Source organism: Mytilus galloprovincialis, chromosome 4 (genome assembly GCF_965363235.1).
Source record: "Mytilus galloprovincialis chromosome 4, xbMytGall1.hap1.1, whole genome shotgun sequence".
NCBI lineage: Eukaryota > Metazoa > Mollusca > Bivalvia > Mytilida > Mytilidae > Mytilus > Mytilus galloprovincialis.
In genome coordinates, this window is record NC_134841.1 from 12018783 (window position 1) to 12037277 (window position 18495).

The window sequence follows — 18495 nt, forward strand, 5'->3', positions numbered from 1 at the left end:
ATCGTATTTTTGTATTTCTAGCTGTTTATTGTACTACAAGCCCTGTTAAGAATGTCAGTGATGTGATATTTGCAGACTATGATAGCAGCTTAAGACCAGTATGTAGTGGGACTACACAAGTTAATGCTACTCTAGGCGTTGCACTGCGACAAGTTATAGAATTGGTATGTTATAGAACATGCTACTTCTGATAATTTATTGAGTAGTGTTAAATGAAGCCAAACATACATTGAAAAAAAAGTAAAATCACAGAAATACTGAGCTCTGAGGAAAAACGGAAAGTCCATAATCAAAATTAATAGTAAAACACATCAAACGAAATGATAGCCTCAGACCGATTTCTAAAGCAAATCGATGCAGATTTCTAGGTTAAAATACACTTTCAATAAGATTGTCAATCAAAGAGGAATAATAATCATTCATACCTCAAGATCTAAACAAAACAGATTATACTTCGTGTGTGGTGTCCTTGTGTAATGTCGTAAATTCATGGCAGATATCCGTTATTGATCTTCAGTTCACATGTTGTTGAACTATTATATTATTCATTTATGTATTTCTCTGTCCTGAATGTACTTACGTTTATTTAAAACGTGTACTGTATTCCTGCCACGCATTGCCATATAAGCAGGAGGTTTGGTTAGCTATAAAACCAGGTTCAACATACTATTTGTTCTTAAAATGACCTGTACCAATTCAGAAATATGGCAATTGTTAGAAAATATAGCCCGTTTCTATGTATATTGGGTTTTTTTCTTTACTTCTGTTGCAGTTCAGTTTTTTCTGTTTTCTATTGTTTTTCCCATTCCAGTTGGTGTGTTTCCCTCGGTTTTAGATTGTAACCCGGGTTTGTTTTCGCTTAATCGATTTATGACTATTGAACAGCGGTATACTACTATTGCTTTTATATATTAGTGCAGTCTATTTTACTAAATTTACTAAAATATTGAGCAATAGAGCAGATCAAAAAATCTATCAACACCCGACTTCCAAAACAATGATCCACAAACAAAAAGAGAATATAACAGAGAGCACATAACCCAGATAGACTAACCTGGTACACTAAACATTAAACGTGACTTACTCCCGTTTTATCTTATAATATCTGTAAAGATTATTTGCTTGTTTACAGGACGAGCCTAACCAAGTTATAAAGCTGAATTTATGGATACGTCTGGTAAGTTTTGTTCTAACTATGAGCATTTCAAATCGTTTGGGCATGAATGGAAACATTTTTGGGGGGCTATGGTTTTTTTTGGAAAAAAAAGTTTGTTTCCAGTTTTTGGAGAAAAAAATAATTTGTCTTTGATTTTGAGAAAAAAAAATTGTTTGTTTCACCCTCAGCTGCCACTATATGTAATGCTAAAATTGAAAGAAAAAAATTGTTTTCGACTTGTCGCGAAAAAAATAGATTGTTTTTCGCCAGAGGCGAAAAAAAAAGTTTGTACAGAAAAAAAACCATAGCCCCCCCCCCCCCCCCCCCCAGAAAATCAAATGGTTGCTGCCTAAATGAGAGATAATCAGTTTTGAATTATGTTCCATATTCATTATAAATGCAGTGTAGCTTTGATTAATAATAATATATGAATGTTTCAGAAATGGAATGATTGCCTACTTCAATGGGATCCAAATGATTTCGATGGAATAACTAATATAATCGTACCTTATAAAAAGATATGGGTGCCTGACTTAACCCTTTATGACAGGTAAAATACAGTAGTAACTGAAAGTTTCACAGTCATGACGTAAATGCCTCTACAGCTTTATATTGGTACTATTTCAATGCAGTAAATCTTTTACCCATTTAATTCAAATGCAAGGGGCGATGTGATTTTCGTTGTCGGCTCAGTTGTATAAAAATATAGCAATAGTACCTTATACCTACGACTATTTTACAATTTTCTTAGTGTATATTAATAGAATATAGTCTATTAAACTCATACCTTTTGCAAACTTTATACAAACGTTGCACTAACGAACGTGAAATTTCTCAATAAACTTGATGGCATTCCGTTTCGGGTGTGAGGATTGCACAAAGAAAAACATCCCTACGGTCAGTCTTTCATTTGACCAAGCCTGACAGCCCTTGGTGTGTTATACTTCAAGAACACTCTTTAAAAATGCATTATCTATAACATATTGCTTTTTAAATCAATGAACTAATTCTACAAAATGTAGCACTATCAGATCAATATATTAAAATAAAAATACACAAAAATTTATATGAACAGATAAAACCTTTATTCTTACCACTAACTAGTATTTGACTTTTTGGATTTTTATTTGAAATGCATGTACAAGTGTACCTAAAACAGGGTAAAATTTCATGATTATTTGTTTTGATGGAAAACACTGTCAACTTCCGTTTCAGCATTTCATCAGAGTTCTTTGGATTAGCAGATTTTAGACCAACTATTTACAATGATGGATCAGTATATTACAACTTCCCAACAGTTATTGAAGCTTTGTGTCCCATTGATGTTGCAAACTTCCCTTTCGATTCACAAAAATGCGAGTTAATTTTTGGTTCTTGGGCTTATCATGGATTTTCTCTAGACTTTTCTCCAAGATCAAGTGCAGTCGATTTATCATCAATGAAACAAAACGTTGAATGGGAAGTTCCGAAACTAACCGTAGAACGACACGTTGTTTATTATGGATGCTGCCCAGAACCATATCCAGATGTTACATTCTACTTTTATTTGAAAAGAAAACCAGCGTTCTACGTGACGAATATAATAATACCGTCGATTATGATCACGATATTAGTGGCCCTTGGATTTATACTTCCGGTTAGTTCCGGTGAGAAAGTATCGTTGGTGATAACCGTTATGTTAGCAATGTCTGTTTTCCAGCTACTTGTAGCGGACAAGCTTCCTCCATCAGCTGAAGCAACACCATGGATTGGTTAGTATTGTATCATTTTACTTTAATAAGCCGCATAATAAATACTGTGTCATTTAAAAAACATATTTACAGTTTAGTTAGCGAATACATGAGATATTTACATAAAAAATTATACACAAAGTAAAATAATTGATAATTTCGATAGGACTGCTTGGCTTTTGTTTTGCATTTTCAATTGTTTAGATAGAGATGGAATATGAAAACAAAAGCAATATCACGTATAAGTAATATACACATTATTAAATCACTACTTATGTAATGTTGTGCAATTGAAATTAAAAAAAAAATATTAGTCTAAGAAAACTTGCACGACGAATTTCAGAACTAAATGGTCTTTAAGTAAGAGTGCTCACGCGTTTTCTCTATATTAAAGTGTCATCTAGTAACACAGATACATGCATTCAAATGTGAATTTAATAGTTTCATCTGCTAAATGTTAACCCTATTTATTTTTTGTTTAAGTTATCTTCTTCAACTTTATACTTGGATTATCTGGCGTTTCAACCATTCTACAGGGAGTTGTTATCAATGTCTTTTACCGTGGTCAGCAAGATATTCCAAGTTGGCTAATGAAGGGCGTGATCACACCAGCATGCCTGATAACGTTTGTTACTCTACCCGGGGATGAAAGAAACATCTGCTGTGCGAAAAAGGTATTTGTTTTATTTTCGTTTGGATTGCACCATGGACAGGATAATGAAATGATTTTTAGCCTGGATTTCTAACGCCCATTGTATAAATAGTTTTCTGGCGGGGAAAATAAATAAAATGCTCTTGGTCATTTTGGTCTCTTGTGGACAGTTGTCTCATTGGCAATCATGTCACATCTTCTTTTTTATATTGACTATTACAAACAATTTAAAATTAAAATTACAGAATAGTCCTCTTGCGATAATTTTGATAGAATAATTGACAAAATTGCATTCTGATAAAGCCAGTTGTCCAAATAATTATGACGTCTTGAAAGGCTATGATATTTTTTTTTTCTTTGACGCCTTACATAAGGCGTCAAAGAAAAAAGATATACATAAGGCGTCAAAGAAAAAAATATCATATCCTTTCAAGACGTCATAATTATTTGGACTAATATAGCCAGGAGATAGTGGCTAGTTTATTTTAAATCAGTGTGAGAATTAAAATTATCGCTATTTAACGAAATTTTCCCCGTTTGATCTTGCTGACTGATAATTTCCTTATTCAGCGAAGTCGAGTGATATCAGATTATTGCACGGCATTTTTCATATCGCATGTATTATCAGCCCTAGGTTCAATATCAGTCCAAGAGCCGCATGGCAATTTATGCTCAAACCTTAAAAAGTTTCTTCTAATTTGGTGATTTGTTGGCTGTTGGCGTCGTATTCAGGTCGTTGTCAGTTAAGATTTACTACCATCTTTACCTTTTGGTTGACGTCTTTGTTAGATTTATTTGTATGTTTGTTTGGATTTCTTAGATAGTTGTGTTGTCACAGTTTTGGTTAATCGATCAAAATTATCGTCACATTGACCTATTATGTATGTTTCAGTTGCTCAACCAATTTTGTTTATATAAAGGAACGATTCATAACTGTAATACAAGTGGTAGGTTCAGCTAGCTATAAAACCAGGTTAAACCAATCATTTTCATCGGATGTTTGTCAGTTTTTGTAGACTTGCTCTATTTGCCTTGGAGTTTGATATTTTTTTTTTTTTTTTTTAACTTTTCTGGCTATGCAAGGTTTAAAAAAAAACTTATTATTTATTAGTGTATATTCTGCATTACAACACTAAATAATGAAGATATTGACAGACTGAATAAAAACTAATACTAAACAGAGTGACCCGAAATACTTCAAACTAGCTTTACCTTGCTTATTTTTTTTCTAGGACGATGTCGAAAAAATTACTAAAGCCAAACTGGAAACAGAACATTCTGACAACGCTACCATATGGAAATGTTTTTCAAACGCTATAGATAGACTTGGTCTAGCATTATTGTCCCTGACCTTGGTGATTGGTTGTATTGTTGTATTCGGAAACATCACAAACGCTGCGTCTGAATGAGGATTTAAAGAAACTGATTTATACATGCAGGCAATAACCTAACCTAACGTATATACCAAACTAGATAAACGATAGTGGTGACATGGTCATAATTTATAAAGGTGTCAGACCACCAATTACTCCCTCCAATTTAGAACGTATAAGTAGCCCTACTCTGATACAAAATAGTGCTTTTGACGTCATTGTTTACTTAAACTAACTTACACATTTGCAGAAATAAAACTTTTGGTGAAAGAGAAATATGTCTAGACCATTTTGAGCCAAAATTTACTTGTCTATGAGTTTGCATTAAAAATTGAGGATTAATGCGCTCCATAGTATACTAATTTAAGATTTCCAGAAAACTAGGGGTTATTTTTGGAGTACCTCTGTTCGAAGGTCAGTTGTTTTGTTAGAAGGCTTTAAAGGTATGGTGAAAATTAGCATGTAGAAAGCTGATACATGTACAATTCGGGATATATCTGGTTTCTAAGAAGTTAGACTTAAGGTAAAATATTTAGGAAGCTGTGAAAGTTGCAAAAAATGGTTAAATAGATAGAGATTTTTAATTGGTGGTCTGACACCTAAACGCCTCCGGGTGTGGGATTTCTCGCTGTGTTGAAGACCCATTGGTGGCCTTCGCCTTTTTCTGCTGTTTAATCGGTTCCTGTTTCTTTGACACATTCAAGATTTCCATTCTCAATTTTATATGCAATTATAGATAATTTTATATGAATACTTATTTGGAATGTTTAACACATTGTATAATGTACTTACTATGTACTTGTAATACTTTTTGGTGTGCATGTGTATATAAAAATACTTTAAGAAAGTAAAAAGAATAACTAAAACACAAAAGCGAAAATAAAGATTTGTGTTTTAGTGCAATTTCATTTGCATTGATATTACATATAAAAAATGTTTATCGTTTATGACCTTCATATTGACCTGCTACAGTATACCTAAATACCTCGCATTTCATTAAAAACGAGGTGTAAGATTCCAATGGGATATTCAAACTGATAAACCGAAAATAAACTGACCATACCATGACAAGAAAGGAAAAACAATCAAAAGACAATACGAACCCCACCAAAAAATGAACCTGGTGATCTCGGGTTTTTCATTTACATGTGATACTTCTATTGACGTTTTATTACACAACATTTATATGATTTACCCTTTATTTATATGATCCTTTATTTTTGTTCTATCCCTGAATGTAATTGTCCACTTAGTAGTATCTTCAATTTTTTTTTAAATTTTCCAAAAGTTTAAAGTTTGGTCCTGTTTCATATGATGTTTTGCTTATTTCCCTAATTGTGTTTCAAGAAACATAACGATAGAGAGATGATCGCTAAAACAAACTGTCCTGTTTTGAAATACCTTTCGTCCGATCGAGACCATAAGTTCGAGTAAGCCGGAATATAAATGCTTGAGAGATTAAAACCAAAAGGTTCCGTCCGAGATTCATACTGATATCAATATCAAAGTTTTCATATACTTTATTTTCATAGCAAAATGAATCACAATTTTGTGACGTATTATTTTCGCATAGTCAATGCTTTTTAAACATAACCTTATTTAATAAAAAGTGACTGTAAAACAAAACTGTTTAAGAAAAATTGTATTTTGAATTTATAGTGGCTGTACTTTCACTTACTAGTAGTCAAAACAATTTACGCAAACATGCCATGTGTATGGTGTATGAATACAGCTCGATTTTAAAAAGTCCATCATCAAAAATGAAATAATAAAAAAACAACAAACAAACAAACAAAATAACATATTTTATATTTGTTCTCTATAACATGAGAGATGAAATGAAACTCAATGACACATTTTCTTCTAAAATCTTGAAAACAATATTCTGAGGCCATATAAAAATTCATTTTATCTACACGAAATACGTACAAAATGTACATGTACAATTTACAACTTGTCTTTTTTACCTTCCGAAAAGGATTACTCTGTGTTCATACGCACGAAAATATGCGCTGTACCGCTGATCAAAATAAGAACAAACAGGCCAAAGCCTAATCTGTCAAGTATGACAGACAGGTACATCCACAGGTCAGGGTCATTTGGTTCCATCGTTATGTCGTTTGATGGCGATTTACGACCAGTCATTCCGTGGAATAGTTTAACCAGCTGTGTATCCTACAAGAAACATAAAAATAATCATGTTAGTACGTCTTTTATAATCGTTACTACATGATTGGTGGTTATATTAGCGTGGTTCTTGGAATATGTTCAGGAGCTATTCAACAAACAAACAAAAAACTCTAGATAAAATTTATCTCCCTTTTCAAGATTTATAAAATGTGTCCATCTGCAATGGAGTTAATATCCTTTGATATAAAAAAAAAAATGAAGATTCGGTATGATTGCCAATGAGACAATTCTACACAAGAGACCAAAATGACACAGAAATAATCAAATGCAGGTTGCCGTACGGCCTAGGCCTTCAACAATGAGCAAAACCCATACCACATAGTCAGATATAAAAGGCCCCTGACTTTGGACAGGCACATACATACAGAAAGTGGCGGAGTTAAACATGCTAGCGGGATCCCAACCCTCCCCCTAACCCGGAACAGTGGTGCAACAGTACAACATAAGAACGAACTATAAATATCAGTTGAAAAAGTCTTAACTCATTATATGGATACAATTAAGGTATGACTAATATTTTTTCTTTCTATGAAGAAATAACATAAAAAATTTGGTGCACACTGAATAACGCGCGTAGCGGGTTATTTAACAGTGTGCACCACATTTTTTATGTTATTTCGAATAGACAGAAAAAATATAACAGTCATTTCTTATAATTTAATTCTAAATTCCATTTTAAACCGTAGAAAACCATGAAAAAACGTTGATGACGTCACGGTCACATGACTAAATTATGTCTATGGGCTGATAACAAAAAAACTTCAGCCAATCAGAAGACACGTTACATCCAAAATTAAATTATATAGAAATACAGCTAACAAAAACAGAGTGGACGTGGCTGGGTACTTGTTTATCCCAACAACAAAAATAGACTAGGTGCTGATTTGCGAGTACTCGCAGTTACTGACAGCTAGTTCAAAGCCACTAACAACTTATAAACAAAATTATGCTTCTAAAACTAAATTGTCAATTATTACACATCCAACATCGCATGAATTTAGTGTAAAAACGCCATAAACAGTCAGAGAAAAACATGATCATGTGCGATGCCAAGAAACAGGTATCGACAGATTGTAGATCCATGAATGAGTATATGTATATAACAATAATATTTTAATTTAGTTAACTTTTAATTTACTGATAACAAAATCAATATTAATACCAATAAAAACAATATTCCACGATCTAATTACAGGATAGATAAGTTTACCATGACCGTTTCTAAATTTCCGAGCACGGTAAACAACACTTCCGTATAAATGGGGATGTGCTATCCCGTTTGAAACAAGCTTTCTACAGTTACAACCAAACTTCAAAAACCAAATCTTTATACATGTATATATGGAAGATTTTTAGCAACTTGTGGTGATGAAATCCCTGGTTTAATAATTTAACAGTAACATTCATAGATTATGTTTGTTAAAATTAAAAATGTCACAATAGACACGAGCATAGCGAACTACATTAGTTGTGAACTATAAACACCGTTAGGAAGTGCCAAGGAAACATCACCAATCCAAAAAGGGGAAAAAATGATATCCTTTGATACACAAATATTACACATCTTGAAATAATTGAAATTAAAAATTTTGATAAATATTTTGCTATAGCTATCTTGTCTTCATTATGCCTACTTCAGCAGATTTTGTATTGTGGAACGATACTCACTCACTGCTACCGTCTCACTAGGTCCTAAAAAGTTGTGGCAACTTTTTTTTCGCACTTTTTTGTTTTCATATTTAAATGTTCACCACAGAAAAAATATTTAATGTGTAAAGTTGTACTACCAATATTATTAAGCCTCGATCACAGCTTACCGGATAGCACGAACGGACGCCTAACGGATGAAAATAAAAGTTTTCCGTTGTCAAAATTGTTATCCGTGTTATCCGTTGGGAGTCCGTTGATATACTGACCGAACACAACGGACGTGTAACGAATGCATAACGGACAAACACCGGATATCAACGTACGAGAAACGGAAACGTACCGTACAGAACGGATGTCGAACGTACATCCAACGGACGAGAACCGCATAAAACGGACACCTAACGGAAGCGTACCGGATAAAACGGATGAACAAGATACATTGCCAAAGGGCAGTGTCTGGCCTAAATAAGAGATGCTTGATTGTGAAGACGTGCCTTTACTCTAAGATCGATTATGAATAATAAGAATTCATGAACCTTAAGAAATCTAATATACAAATAATTGGCATTTCTGACACGAAAATTTCAATTGGCATTTATCCGTTTCAGATCGGTTCAACATCCGTTTTATCCGTTAAACATCCGGTAGAAGTCCGTTGGTGAATTTATTTCCCAGACCTCCAACGGATTTATAACGGACACGTAACGGATACAAAACGGAATCGAAACGGACGAGTACCGTACAGAACGGACACCTAACGGACGTTCAACGGACATTTTATCCGTTGGACGTCTGTTCAAAGTTTTGAACATGCTGCTCAAATTTTGAACGGATTGAAAAAAAGTTATCCGTTAGGCGTCCGTTCGAGCTATACGGTAAGGTGTGACCGAAGCTTTAGGGGTAAAAACTTACTGGTTTAGATTTACAGATATGATTTTTCATTCCTGGTATTGGGACCAGCGTTAAAACTGACAGAGGCTGTAGGATATAATACTTGACAGTCTTTGGCATTTTGCTGTGTCCTTTATAATATACATTCAAAACTAAGACCTGCATTAGAGTTGATCCACCACTTAATACAAGTGTGAACTTCAGGAATGTTGCTGAAACAAAAGGGAAACATCGATAAGAAAGTTGAATGCATAATTCATCATGTACCATGTACTTTATTTGACATTTTATGTTTATTGATTGGAGTGTCGCTGATGAGCCTTTTGAATACGAAACTTGCGTCTGGCATACACAGTTTTAATCCTGATATCTATGACTAGTTTATTTGCACACTTTAATCACGAATTAACATAATGATCGAACAAACGTTTTTTAAGGAGAAAAAAAGATTCATGTTAGTTCAAGAATGTTGTAGATTATGTATAAACATATAAATATATGATAGTCTCTGGTCAGTCTTTTTGGAATTGCTGTACTATTTAACAAAACTGTTTATATGTTTTATTTCACCAAGAGACTTAAGTTAAGTAATTTTGTAATTTTTGCTATTAATTGTCTTGTCATATACAATAAAATTACACACATAAAGCTCATTCATATAGTTGATATGCAGGTCAATAAGCTTGTGTGTTGGTCGTCAATTTAAGCTACCTAGACAGTCAGGTTTTACTTGACAGAGGAAGCCAAACCGAGGACGTTAAAATAAGTATAGAGAAGAAAGCAAATACATTTACATACAAATCAAAGGTTCAACATCAGCAGAAGGTGGTAATTTTTCAGCAACCAACATCTGAAAAACTGAAATAGTCAACATAACAGTCAGTTGTAATCCTATTTTCTCTCCCGAGTCAACCGGAAGTATAAATCCTAAAATGGCGATAGACGTAACCAGCATTGACGGGATGATAATGTTAATTACATATCCGGTTGGTTTCCTTTTCATATAGACGTAAACAGTCACATCCGGGTACGGTTCTGGGCAACATCCATAAATCACTTCATGTCGGACGATTTCACCTTTGGTGATACTCCACTCTGCGTTTTCTTTAGTTTGGGACAGGTCCACCTTACTAACCAGTGATGTGACATCGATTTCGAATCCATTATGAACCCATGAACCAAATGTTAACGTGCAAATTTGTGAATCAAAAGGAAATCGAGACACATCCAACTGACAAAATGTTTCTAGTTTTGTGGGAAACGTATATCTCACAGTACCATCGCTATGAATTATAGCTCTGTAATCAAGCAATCCAAAAAACTCCTCTGCAACACTGAAAAATACACATTTACATTGCAATCTAAGCGTATAAGTAGGAGAACACAAGTGACATTTTTAGATATCCAATTAGTTTAACAAGCTAATTTTTTTTTTGAGGTGGTAACATTTTTTCACGTTTGCAATCGGCTTATCTACAGAGTTGGCAGTATCATGAACATAATTTTTATACTGTTGGCATTAATGACGAAATGCGTTTGATATAATTGGAATGCAAATAAAGATACTTAATTGTTAGTATTCCCATTTTCTAAATTTAAGTAATAATTGCAAAAAAAGCAAGTTTAAGTAGAAAAAAGATACGTACCTTTCATACAGGCTGATATCTGGCATCCACACAGATTCTATGGGTAAAATAATTTTATTTGTACCATTATAGTCTGTTACGTTCCAAACCAAATTACAGTCAAACCAGCCCTGTGTGAATGATGAAGGTTGTGTAGTAAATACATGTATTAATTGAAAGGGAAAGGGTTAATGGAAATAATATAAATGATTAAACAAGAATGTGTCCACAGTACACGGATGCCCCACTCACACTATCATTTTCTATGTTTAAAGGACTGTGAAATTGGAATAAATTCTCTAATTTGGCATTAAAATTAGAATGATCTTATCAAAGGGAACATGTATACTAAGTTTCAAGTTGATTGGACTTCTACTTTATCAAAAACTACCTTGACCAAAAACTTTAACCTGAAATTTGCACTATCATTTTCTATGTTCAGTGAACCGTAAAATTGGGGTCAAAACTCTAATTTGGCATTTAAATTAGAAAGATCATATCATAGGGCACATGTATACTAAGTTTCAAGTTGATTGGACTTCAACTTCATCAAAAACTACCTTGACCAAAAACTTTAACCTGAAGCCAAAAACTTTAACCTGAAATTTGCACTATCATTTTCTATGTTCAGTGAACCGTAAAATTGGGGTCAAAACTCTAATTTGGCATTTAAATTAGAAAGATCATATCATAGGGCACATGTATACTAAGTTTCAAGTTGATTGGACTTCAACTTCATCAAAAACTACCTTGACCAAAAACTTTAACCTGAAGCCAAAAACTTTAACCTGAAATTTGCACTATCATTTTCTATGTTCAGTGAACCGTAAAATTGGGGTCAAAACTCTAATTTGGCATTTAAATTAGAAAGATCATATCATAGGGCACATGTATACTAAGTTTCAAGTTGATTGGACTTCAACTTCATCAAAAACTACCTTGACCAAAAACTTTAACCTGAAGCCAAAAACTTTAACCTGAAATTTGCACTATCATTTTCTATCAGTGAACCGTAAAATTGGGGTCAAAACTCTAATTTGGCATTTAAATTAGAAAGATCATATCATAAGGAACATGTGTACTAAGTTTCAAGTTGATTGGACTTCAACTTCATCAAAAACTACCTCGACCAAAAACTTTAACCTGAAGCGGGACAGACGGACGAACAGACGAACGAACAGACGGACGAACGGACGCACAGACCAGAAAACATAATGCCCATAAATGGGGCATAAAAAGGAAACACATCAGACAGGTTTATTTGTATGGTTGCTCTTTGTTATTTTGCTGTTTCTTTTTTCACTATCTATCTACTGCTCAGAAAAACAATTATATAGTTACCCATCGCATCCATGCACTGAGTACTAATATTTGTTCTGGTTCGTCCTACAACAAAGAAAACAATAAAGGTAGAGTTATTATAGTTTTGCCTTTCGTGAAATTACAATGTACACAGGTAAACGAGACTGGGCAATTTTTTGTTTACTCCGTGTTGAAGGCCTCACTGTGACTTTGAAATGACGAAAAGCAATAAAAGCGCTGTTCCTTTGCTTTTTGTGCTATATCCTTTTTTTCTATTATGTAATTGATATTAGAATACCACAGGGCTACTGCAAGTGTATCATTCTCAAGAGTTGAATAATCAGGTACTGGTAATTCATTTTGCCTGGTCATCAAAACTTATATTTGGTACTGGCTATTTCCGACAATCCAAACACTGTAAATTATGAATAATATTCCTTCTTAACATTGCTTCTGATTGTTTAGTTAGCATCATTTCCAGAGGTAAGTTTATTATTTTTATAATTATGTATGAAAATATGCAATACTTCTACGACAGAATATAAAAGTTCTAAAGAACCTTCTAAGTTAAAGAAGGGATTGAACGCTCATATTATACCCTACCACATTCGTTTTGTACATGTCCCATTTATCAAGGGTCTGTATCTCAGTGGATATTGTTGGTTCCTGTATTTGTTTTTTATTTGCTTTCAACATACTAGTATTAGGAACGTTTTTAAAATAGCTTACTGTACGGTATTGAACATTAACTTACCAAATTGATCAGCTGACGTATTACCATGTCTATGGTAACAGTGACCTTATCTGACCCTTCACAGTATGGAATCACGCTTGATTCATAGCTGTCTCCGATATCAAGTGACAAATCTGTGTATCCGGCGTCCATACCTACATAAAGACATTTAGTAATTTAATTTTTAAATTGTGTTTCCGAATTGCTTTTATGGGGTTAACCTTCATCAAAAATACTTACATATAATAAATAAATGCAACCTTGGATTCGTAATTATTTGCTACTTGAGGTCCAACTTTGCCTGAGTGATAAAATTTTGTGCTTCCTATATTTGTCGATGGCTTAACAAGAGTAGGATTTGAGAAATTGAAGAATCTGTATGCAAAATAAATAGTTTGCTCTTTTCGCTTTATTTTTGGGGGGATAAATGTTCGAGATCGTACAGATTTATGTTATAATGATATGAGCAAAACATAAGCATAAAAGCTAAATATTGTGAACGTCACATTGGGTTGTTGCAAAATTTAATTTTGAGAAAAGCACTGTTTTTATAGACCGAAAAGTTTCGATCGAAATACACTATTAAAATCGCGCAGAGCCTCTTTTTACACAAAAATCTTACAATAATATCGATCGTAAGTTATACTAAACATTTTACTACTTTCGAGTATATTTTTCGCGTAAGTTTTTTGTGAAATATGGTCAATACCTCCGGACTGATAGTCTAACAGCATAGATTCTGATTCGACGATCATTGATCCATGAACATTAATAGTCCAGTTCCCGTGAAAATTTACCTCGCACTAAAATACGATTACCTCGGTAATTAAACGAAGCTTGATCTTCTGTTTCATTGTCTTCTAGATTTACACTGTTATTTGAATTCATTCGAGTGGTTGTCATTGGAGCGGTTGACGTCAAATACGTAGACGTTTCGACATCAGTTGTATCAGTTGTATACGTAGACGTTTTGACATCAGTTGTATCAGTTGTATACGTAGACGTTTTGACATCAGTTGTATACGTAGACGTTTTGACATCAGTTGTATACGTAGACGTTTTGGCATCAGTTGAAGTTTCAGTCGTCATGCAAGCATTTGTCGAAGTATTTTCATTGGCTGTTGATAATGCTGCAAGAAAGGTAAATTATATTCTAATAAAATTTGTCACCCCTTTTGTTGGTCTTTTGACACTCAACTGAAATACAACTAACTAACTCGACAATAAAGAAAGGCTGCATTAGGACTTCCCATGAGAGGCGGCATACAAACTACCCTATCATGGATCCCAGGTCAGGCTTTTATAGCCGGGAACAAACTAGCGGACCAATTAGGAAAAGATGCATCACAGAAGGCCCCAAGTCTTCAACGTCAGTACAACGTCATAACAATGTCAGATGTGAAAAGTGCAGTTAAGATATCAACAAAACTTAAATGGCAAATTAGATTGGCTAGAAGTAAAACTGGGAGACAACTAAATGAATTAGTTCCTGTATTGGAGGAGAGACCATCTACTTAATTATCAGAATCAAGCTATAGAGAGAATCATGTCGGAATTTAGAACAGGCTACAATAAAATAAATAAATATCGCCATCAGATAGGCCAATCCCTCACGCCATACTTCGAATCTGGTGGAGAGGAAAACACAAAACACTTCCTACTTAATCGTACGAGATATCACCAGGAAAGAGAGGAAATAAAAAGACAGCTGTAGATACAAAACATCCCAATAGATCTTCATATCTCTTTCTAGCCACCAGCAAAGAAAGAGATATAAGAGAGAACAGCAGATATAATGGAATATTTAAAGAGTTCATGACGATTTCAAGATACACTTATCCCTGAGGAATTCTGATCATGCGCGTAAGAAGTATACAATGTGATATTTCTCAGGAAACTATAATAGTACCAAGATGAATTAAGCTAACACAAAGTCACCAGTTGTGTCAAACTACATGTATATATTGACCTAAGGATCAGGATTAGGATGACGAGGTTAAAAGGTTTACAGATTTTATATTTTATTAATTTTTAATGTTAGTTCTTTGCCACTAAATTAGAAAAAAACCTATAAAGAGCTTTATAATATCTCTCTATATCTCTCTATATGAAGACTATGCTAGTACGTATGGTGAATTACTTGTCGGCCTAGTCACAATCAGATGTGCATTTTGTGTTTCACATGAAGTCAAAAATGAGTATCACCTCAGGGAAAAACTCTTTTGATATTTTGGTTCAAAAATGGTTTAAATTATGAAAAATTGCCATCGTTAGGCTAACACTGGAAGCATTTATATAATGACATGCAGTTTTTGGAAGAAATATTTAATATATTTATTAAATAAATGGTGTTTAAAAACTGTATAATTTTCTTTAATGGTTGCCTTCAAGACATGGTCACCAGTGTCAGATTTTTGGTCAATGACAAAGACAATAAAATATGTTTAGAATTATTGAATATCAAACATTTTAATTGAAAAAAAAATGACAAGAACATGTTTAACTCACAGTTATTTCAAACAACGGTAGCTTTCTTTGATCATTAATCTTATCTGATAAAACTGTATCTAAACTTATCTATAAATAACAAAACTTCCAAAAAAACTCTTTCTTTTGGTGTATAGAACATTAAAATAACTTGATGCATATTCTTACAATAAACAATCAAACTTAGCAATACAATTTATATGTTTTGTCTACGGACAAGACATTGTATTCATATTTAATGAAATGCATTATTAAAACCTAATTTTGTTTTAGCTGAAAGTGTTCTCTTGAAAGAAAAAAAACCATACATTTTATCAGGTTTATCTATCAAATGATGCTTAACTTCGAGGAAAATGGAAACAAATACATTTTGATAATGTCTACGGACAAGACATTTTATTGATATTCAATTAAATGCTTTCAAAGATGATTGTTAAAGTTAAGATTGAAAGTTACCAATTAAATTTTAAGCTGTGTTTTTTAAATTTTGGAAAATATAAAAATGTACCCATAATTCTTTACATATCTCAATAATTTATTGATTAAGCCAAAATGAAGACACATTCTTTTAACTCTGATCCATATATCTGACTTTTTAAAACAATCAAACTATTATCAAAACTCAATTTTGACATACAAATGTAGTTGAATGTGTTCTCTAGAAAAAAATTACATACATTTTACCTATCAGATTAGGCTGAAATCAAGGAAATTGGATACAAATATATTGTGGTAATGTCTACGGACAAGACAATTTCAGTTAAAAAACAAATCTGTTAGAATTAATTGTGACTATATTTATGTTGAAAATACTGAGTTTAAATTTGAATAGATAACTTTCATCACCTATAAATAAGATTTAAGTTCCATAGCAGATAAATAATTGAATTTGATACTTGTTATGTACAAGTGTCTTGTCCGTAGACACTTCCTCATCTGCTGTTAATACTGAAATGCAAAAGAAAAAGTTAGAGAGAGAGAAATACTTTTTCTTCATTTGATTTAGTTAATCTTTTAAGGTATGCAGCAACTGGAATAAACAATATTGAAGTAAAATAAGGTATGCTTTTTATGACTGATAATCTGACACTTTTTAAAATCCACTCCTGTAAAGTAACTTTACAAAAATTGAGAACACTTAAATTACCATTTATTTATTAAAAATAAGATAGTTCTAAGTTTAAACAACACATAGGACTACTTAAGACCCATAAAGCCAACCAATATTGATAAAAAGACATGTCTACGGACAAGACATGTGTCTATGGACAAGACATTCTGACATATTTTTGAATTTTTCCTCTATTAATAGATGGTAGAAAAAAATGTTAGTAGTGTTTTCATATCTACAAAAGAACAGGAACTTAGCAATGCAACATTAATGTAATTATGCTTCCAGTTTACTTGGGAATGCATGTCTACGGACAAGACATTTTTTAACTTTATTTGTATATCCAACTTTGATGGCATATATCTCCAGCTAGAGTACTGCAATTTTGATAAATGAGGTAGTTTTTGATATTGTATATACTAGAAGAGAAAACAAAACACATAATAGCATAAATTTGATTAATTTTTCTCTTTTATCACTACACTGAGCAAGCTAAAAACAAAAGTACAAAATTTCATAACAAGTGCATAGTATTCAACTTTTTATCATTACTTTGTAACCACTGAAGATTTTTTGTTGCAACAACCATTAAAAGAAAGATGAATAAATTGTCTATAACAGTGAACCAGTAATGTAGTTCAAATTAAGTTCACTTAGTAACTATCAATTGATAAAAACAGCGAAATTTTAAATGAAACAACATAACGTGAAATTTTGCCCATTTTCAGCGTGTATTTTAGTGTTTTTTTTCAAAACGGTAACACCTATACATAATATTTGATATTCATTGTGAAACCCTACATTCTCTTCTTCAGTTCAAAGATATATTACTTATGTAAAGTTTATCTTCTTGTCTTTACAAGCCTATAACATAGACCCAATATGAAATGCACATCTGATCTTGGCTAGGCTGTAGTACGAACACTTGTTGTGCTGAAAGATTTCAAACATTACATTTTCCTGTATTGGGAAATGATAGACACTGTGACCGTAGAGGTCATGCTTTTCCAAGATATTCCATCATTCTCATCAATGGAAGCGCACTCGGTTACATGTGATGACTGTAGGACAGTAGGGTATTGGTTGGTTAGTGCTTTTTTTTACTGTAACGAAAATGAAGCTGCTCAGAAAATAAATGAAAATGAAGTATCAAATAAGGCAAGACATTATAAACAAATGCAATCATCGTTATATTCAAGAAGGTTAATGGTTGTATTGAGTCATTTTACATGTCAAGTTTTATTATGAGTTGTCTCTCATATATATCATGGCTCAAATATTCTCATGTAAATCGCAAAACAGTGATGTCCCTATTGAAAACGTTACAGATAGGATTGTTTTTTTTTCAATTTTCGCTGACATATGAAATCATAAGAACAAACTAAAATATGAATTATTAAATGTGTATACAAAAAAATCTTACCTTGTAACATCAAAACATAGAAAGCAAGAAAAACTTTTCTCGAAAACATTGCTTCACAATGAAAAATTATATAAACTTGTTTTGTGACCTTTAAGATTTGTAGAGTTATGTTCAACACACACTTTACAGTCAATGTGCCTCAGGTTTAATTGGTTTCTTGGTCAACCTTTGA

At 32.9% G+C, this 18495-nt stretch overlaps 2 protein-coding genes across 5 annotated transcripts in view; one reads left to right on the plus strand and one right to left on the minus strand.

Annotated features, from left to right (window-relative positions):
• LOC143071368 (neuronal acetylcholine receptor subunit alpha-10-like) overlaps positions 1-5806 on the plus strand; it is a 29281-nt gene extending 23475 nt beyond the window's left edge. Inside the window, exons 2-7 of the mRNA XM_076245618.1 lie at positions 22-164; positions 1133-1177; positions 1597-1706; positions 2372-2907; positions 3370-3560; positions 4771-5806. Of these exons, the coding sequence (XP_076101733.1) occupies positions 22-164; positions 1133-1177; positions 1597-1706; positions 2372-2907; positions 3370-3560; positions 4771-4947 (1202 nt within the window). The 3' untranslated portion in view covers positions 4948-5806. The remainder of the gene's footprint in view (positions 1-21; positions 165-1132; positions 1178-1596; positions 1707-2371; positions 2908-3369; positions 3561-4770) is intronic.
• Positions 5807-6703: 897 nt separating this feature from the next.
• Positions 6704-18495, minus strand: LOC143071370 (neuronal acetylcholine receptor subunit alpha-10-like). 4 transcript variants are annotated; one of them, XM_076245623.1, is made up of 9 exons: positions 18324-18495; positions 14314-14432; positions 14121-14250; positions 13324-13457; positions 12609-12653; positions 11289-11398; positions 10441-10976; positions 9664-9854; positions 6704-7086 (listed from the first exon to the last, which is right to left on the minus strand). In XM_076245623.1, exons 1-9 carry the CDS (start codon positions 18370-18372, stop codon positions 6892-6894), a joined length of 1509 nt encoding a protein of 502 aa, XP_076101738.1. In that variant the 5' UTR covers positions 18373-18495; the 3' UTR covers positions 6704-6891. The 4 variants fall into 4 exon arrangements, with proteins under 4 accessions (XP_076101738.1, XP_076101736.1, XP_076101735.1 ...); XM_076245621.1 differs by having other exon boundaries at positions 14121-14223; positions 14260-14432; XM_076245620.1 differs by having other exon boundaries at positions 14121-14432; positions 18324-18494.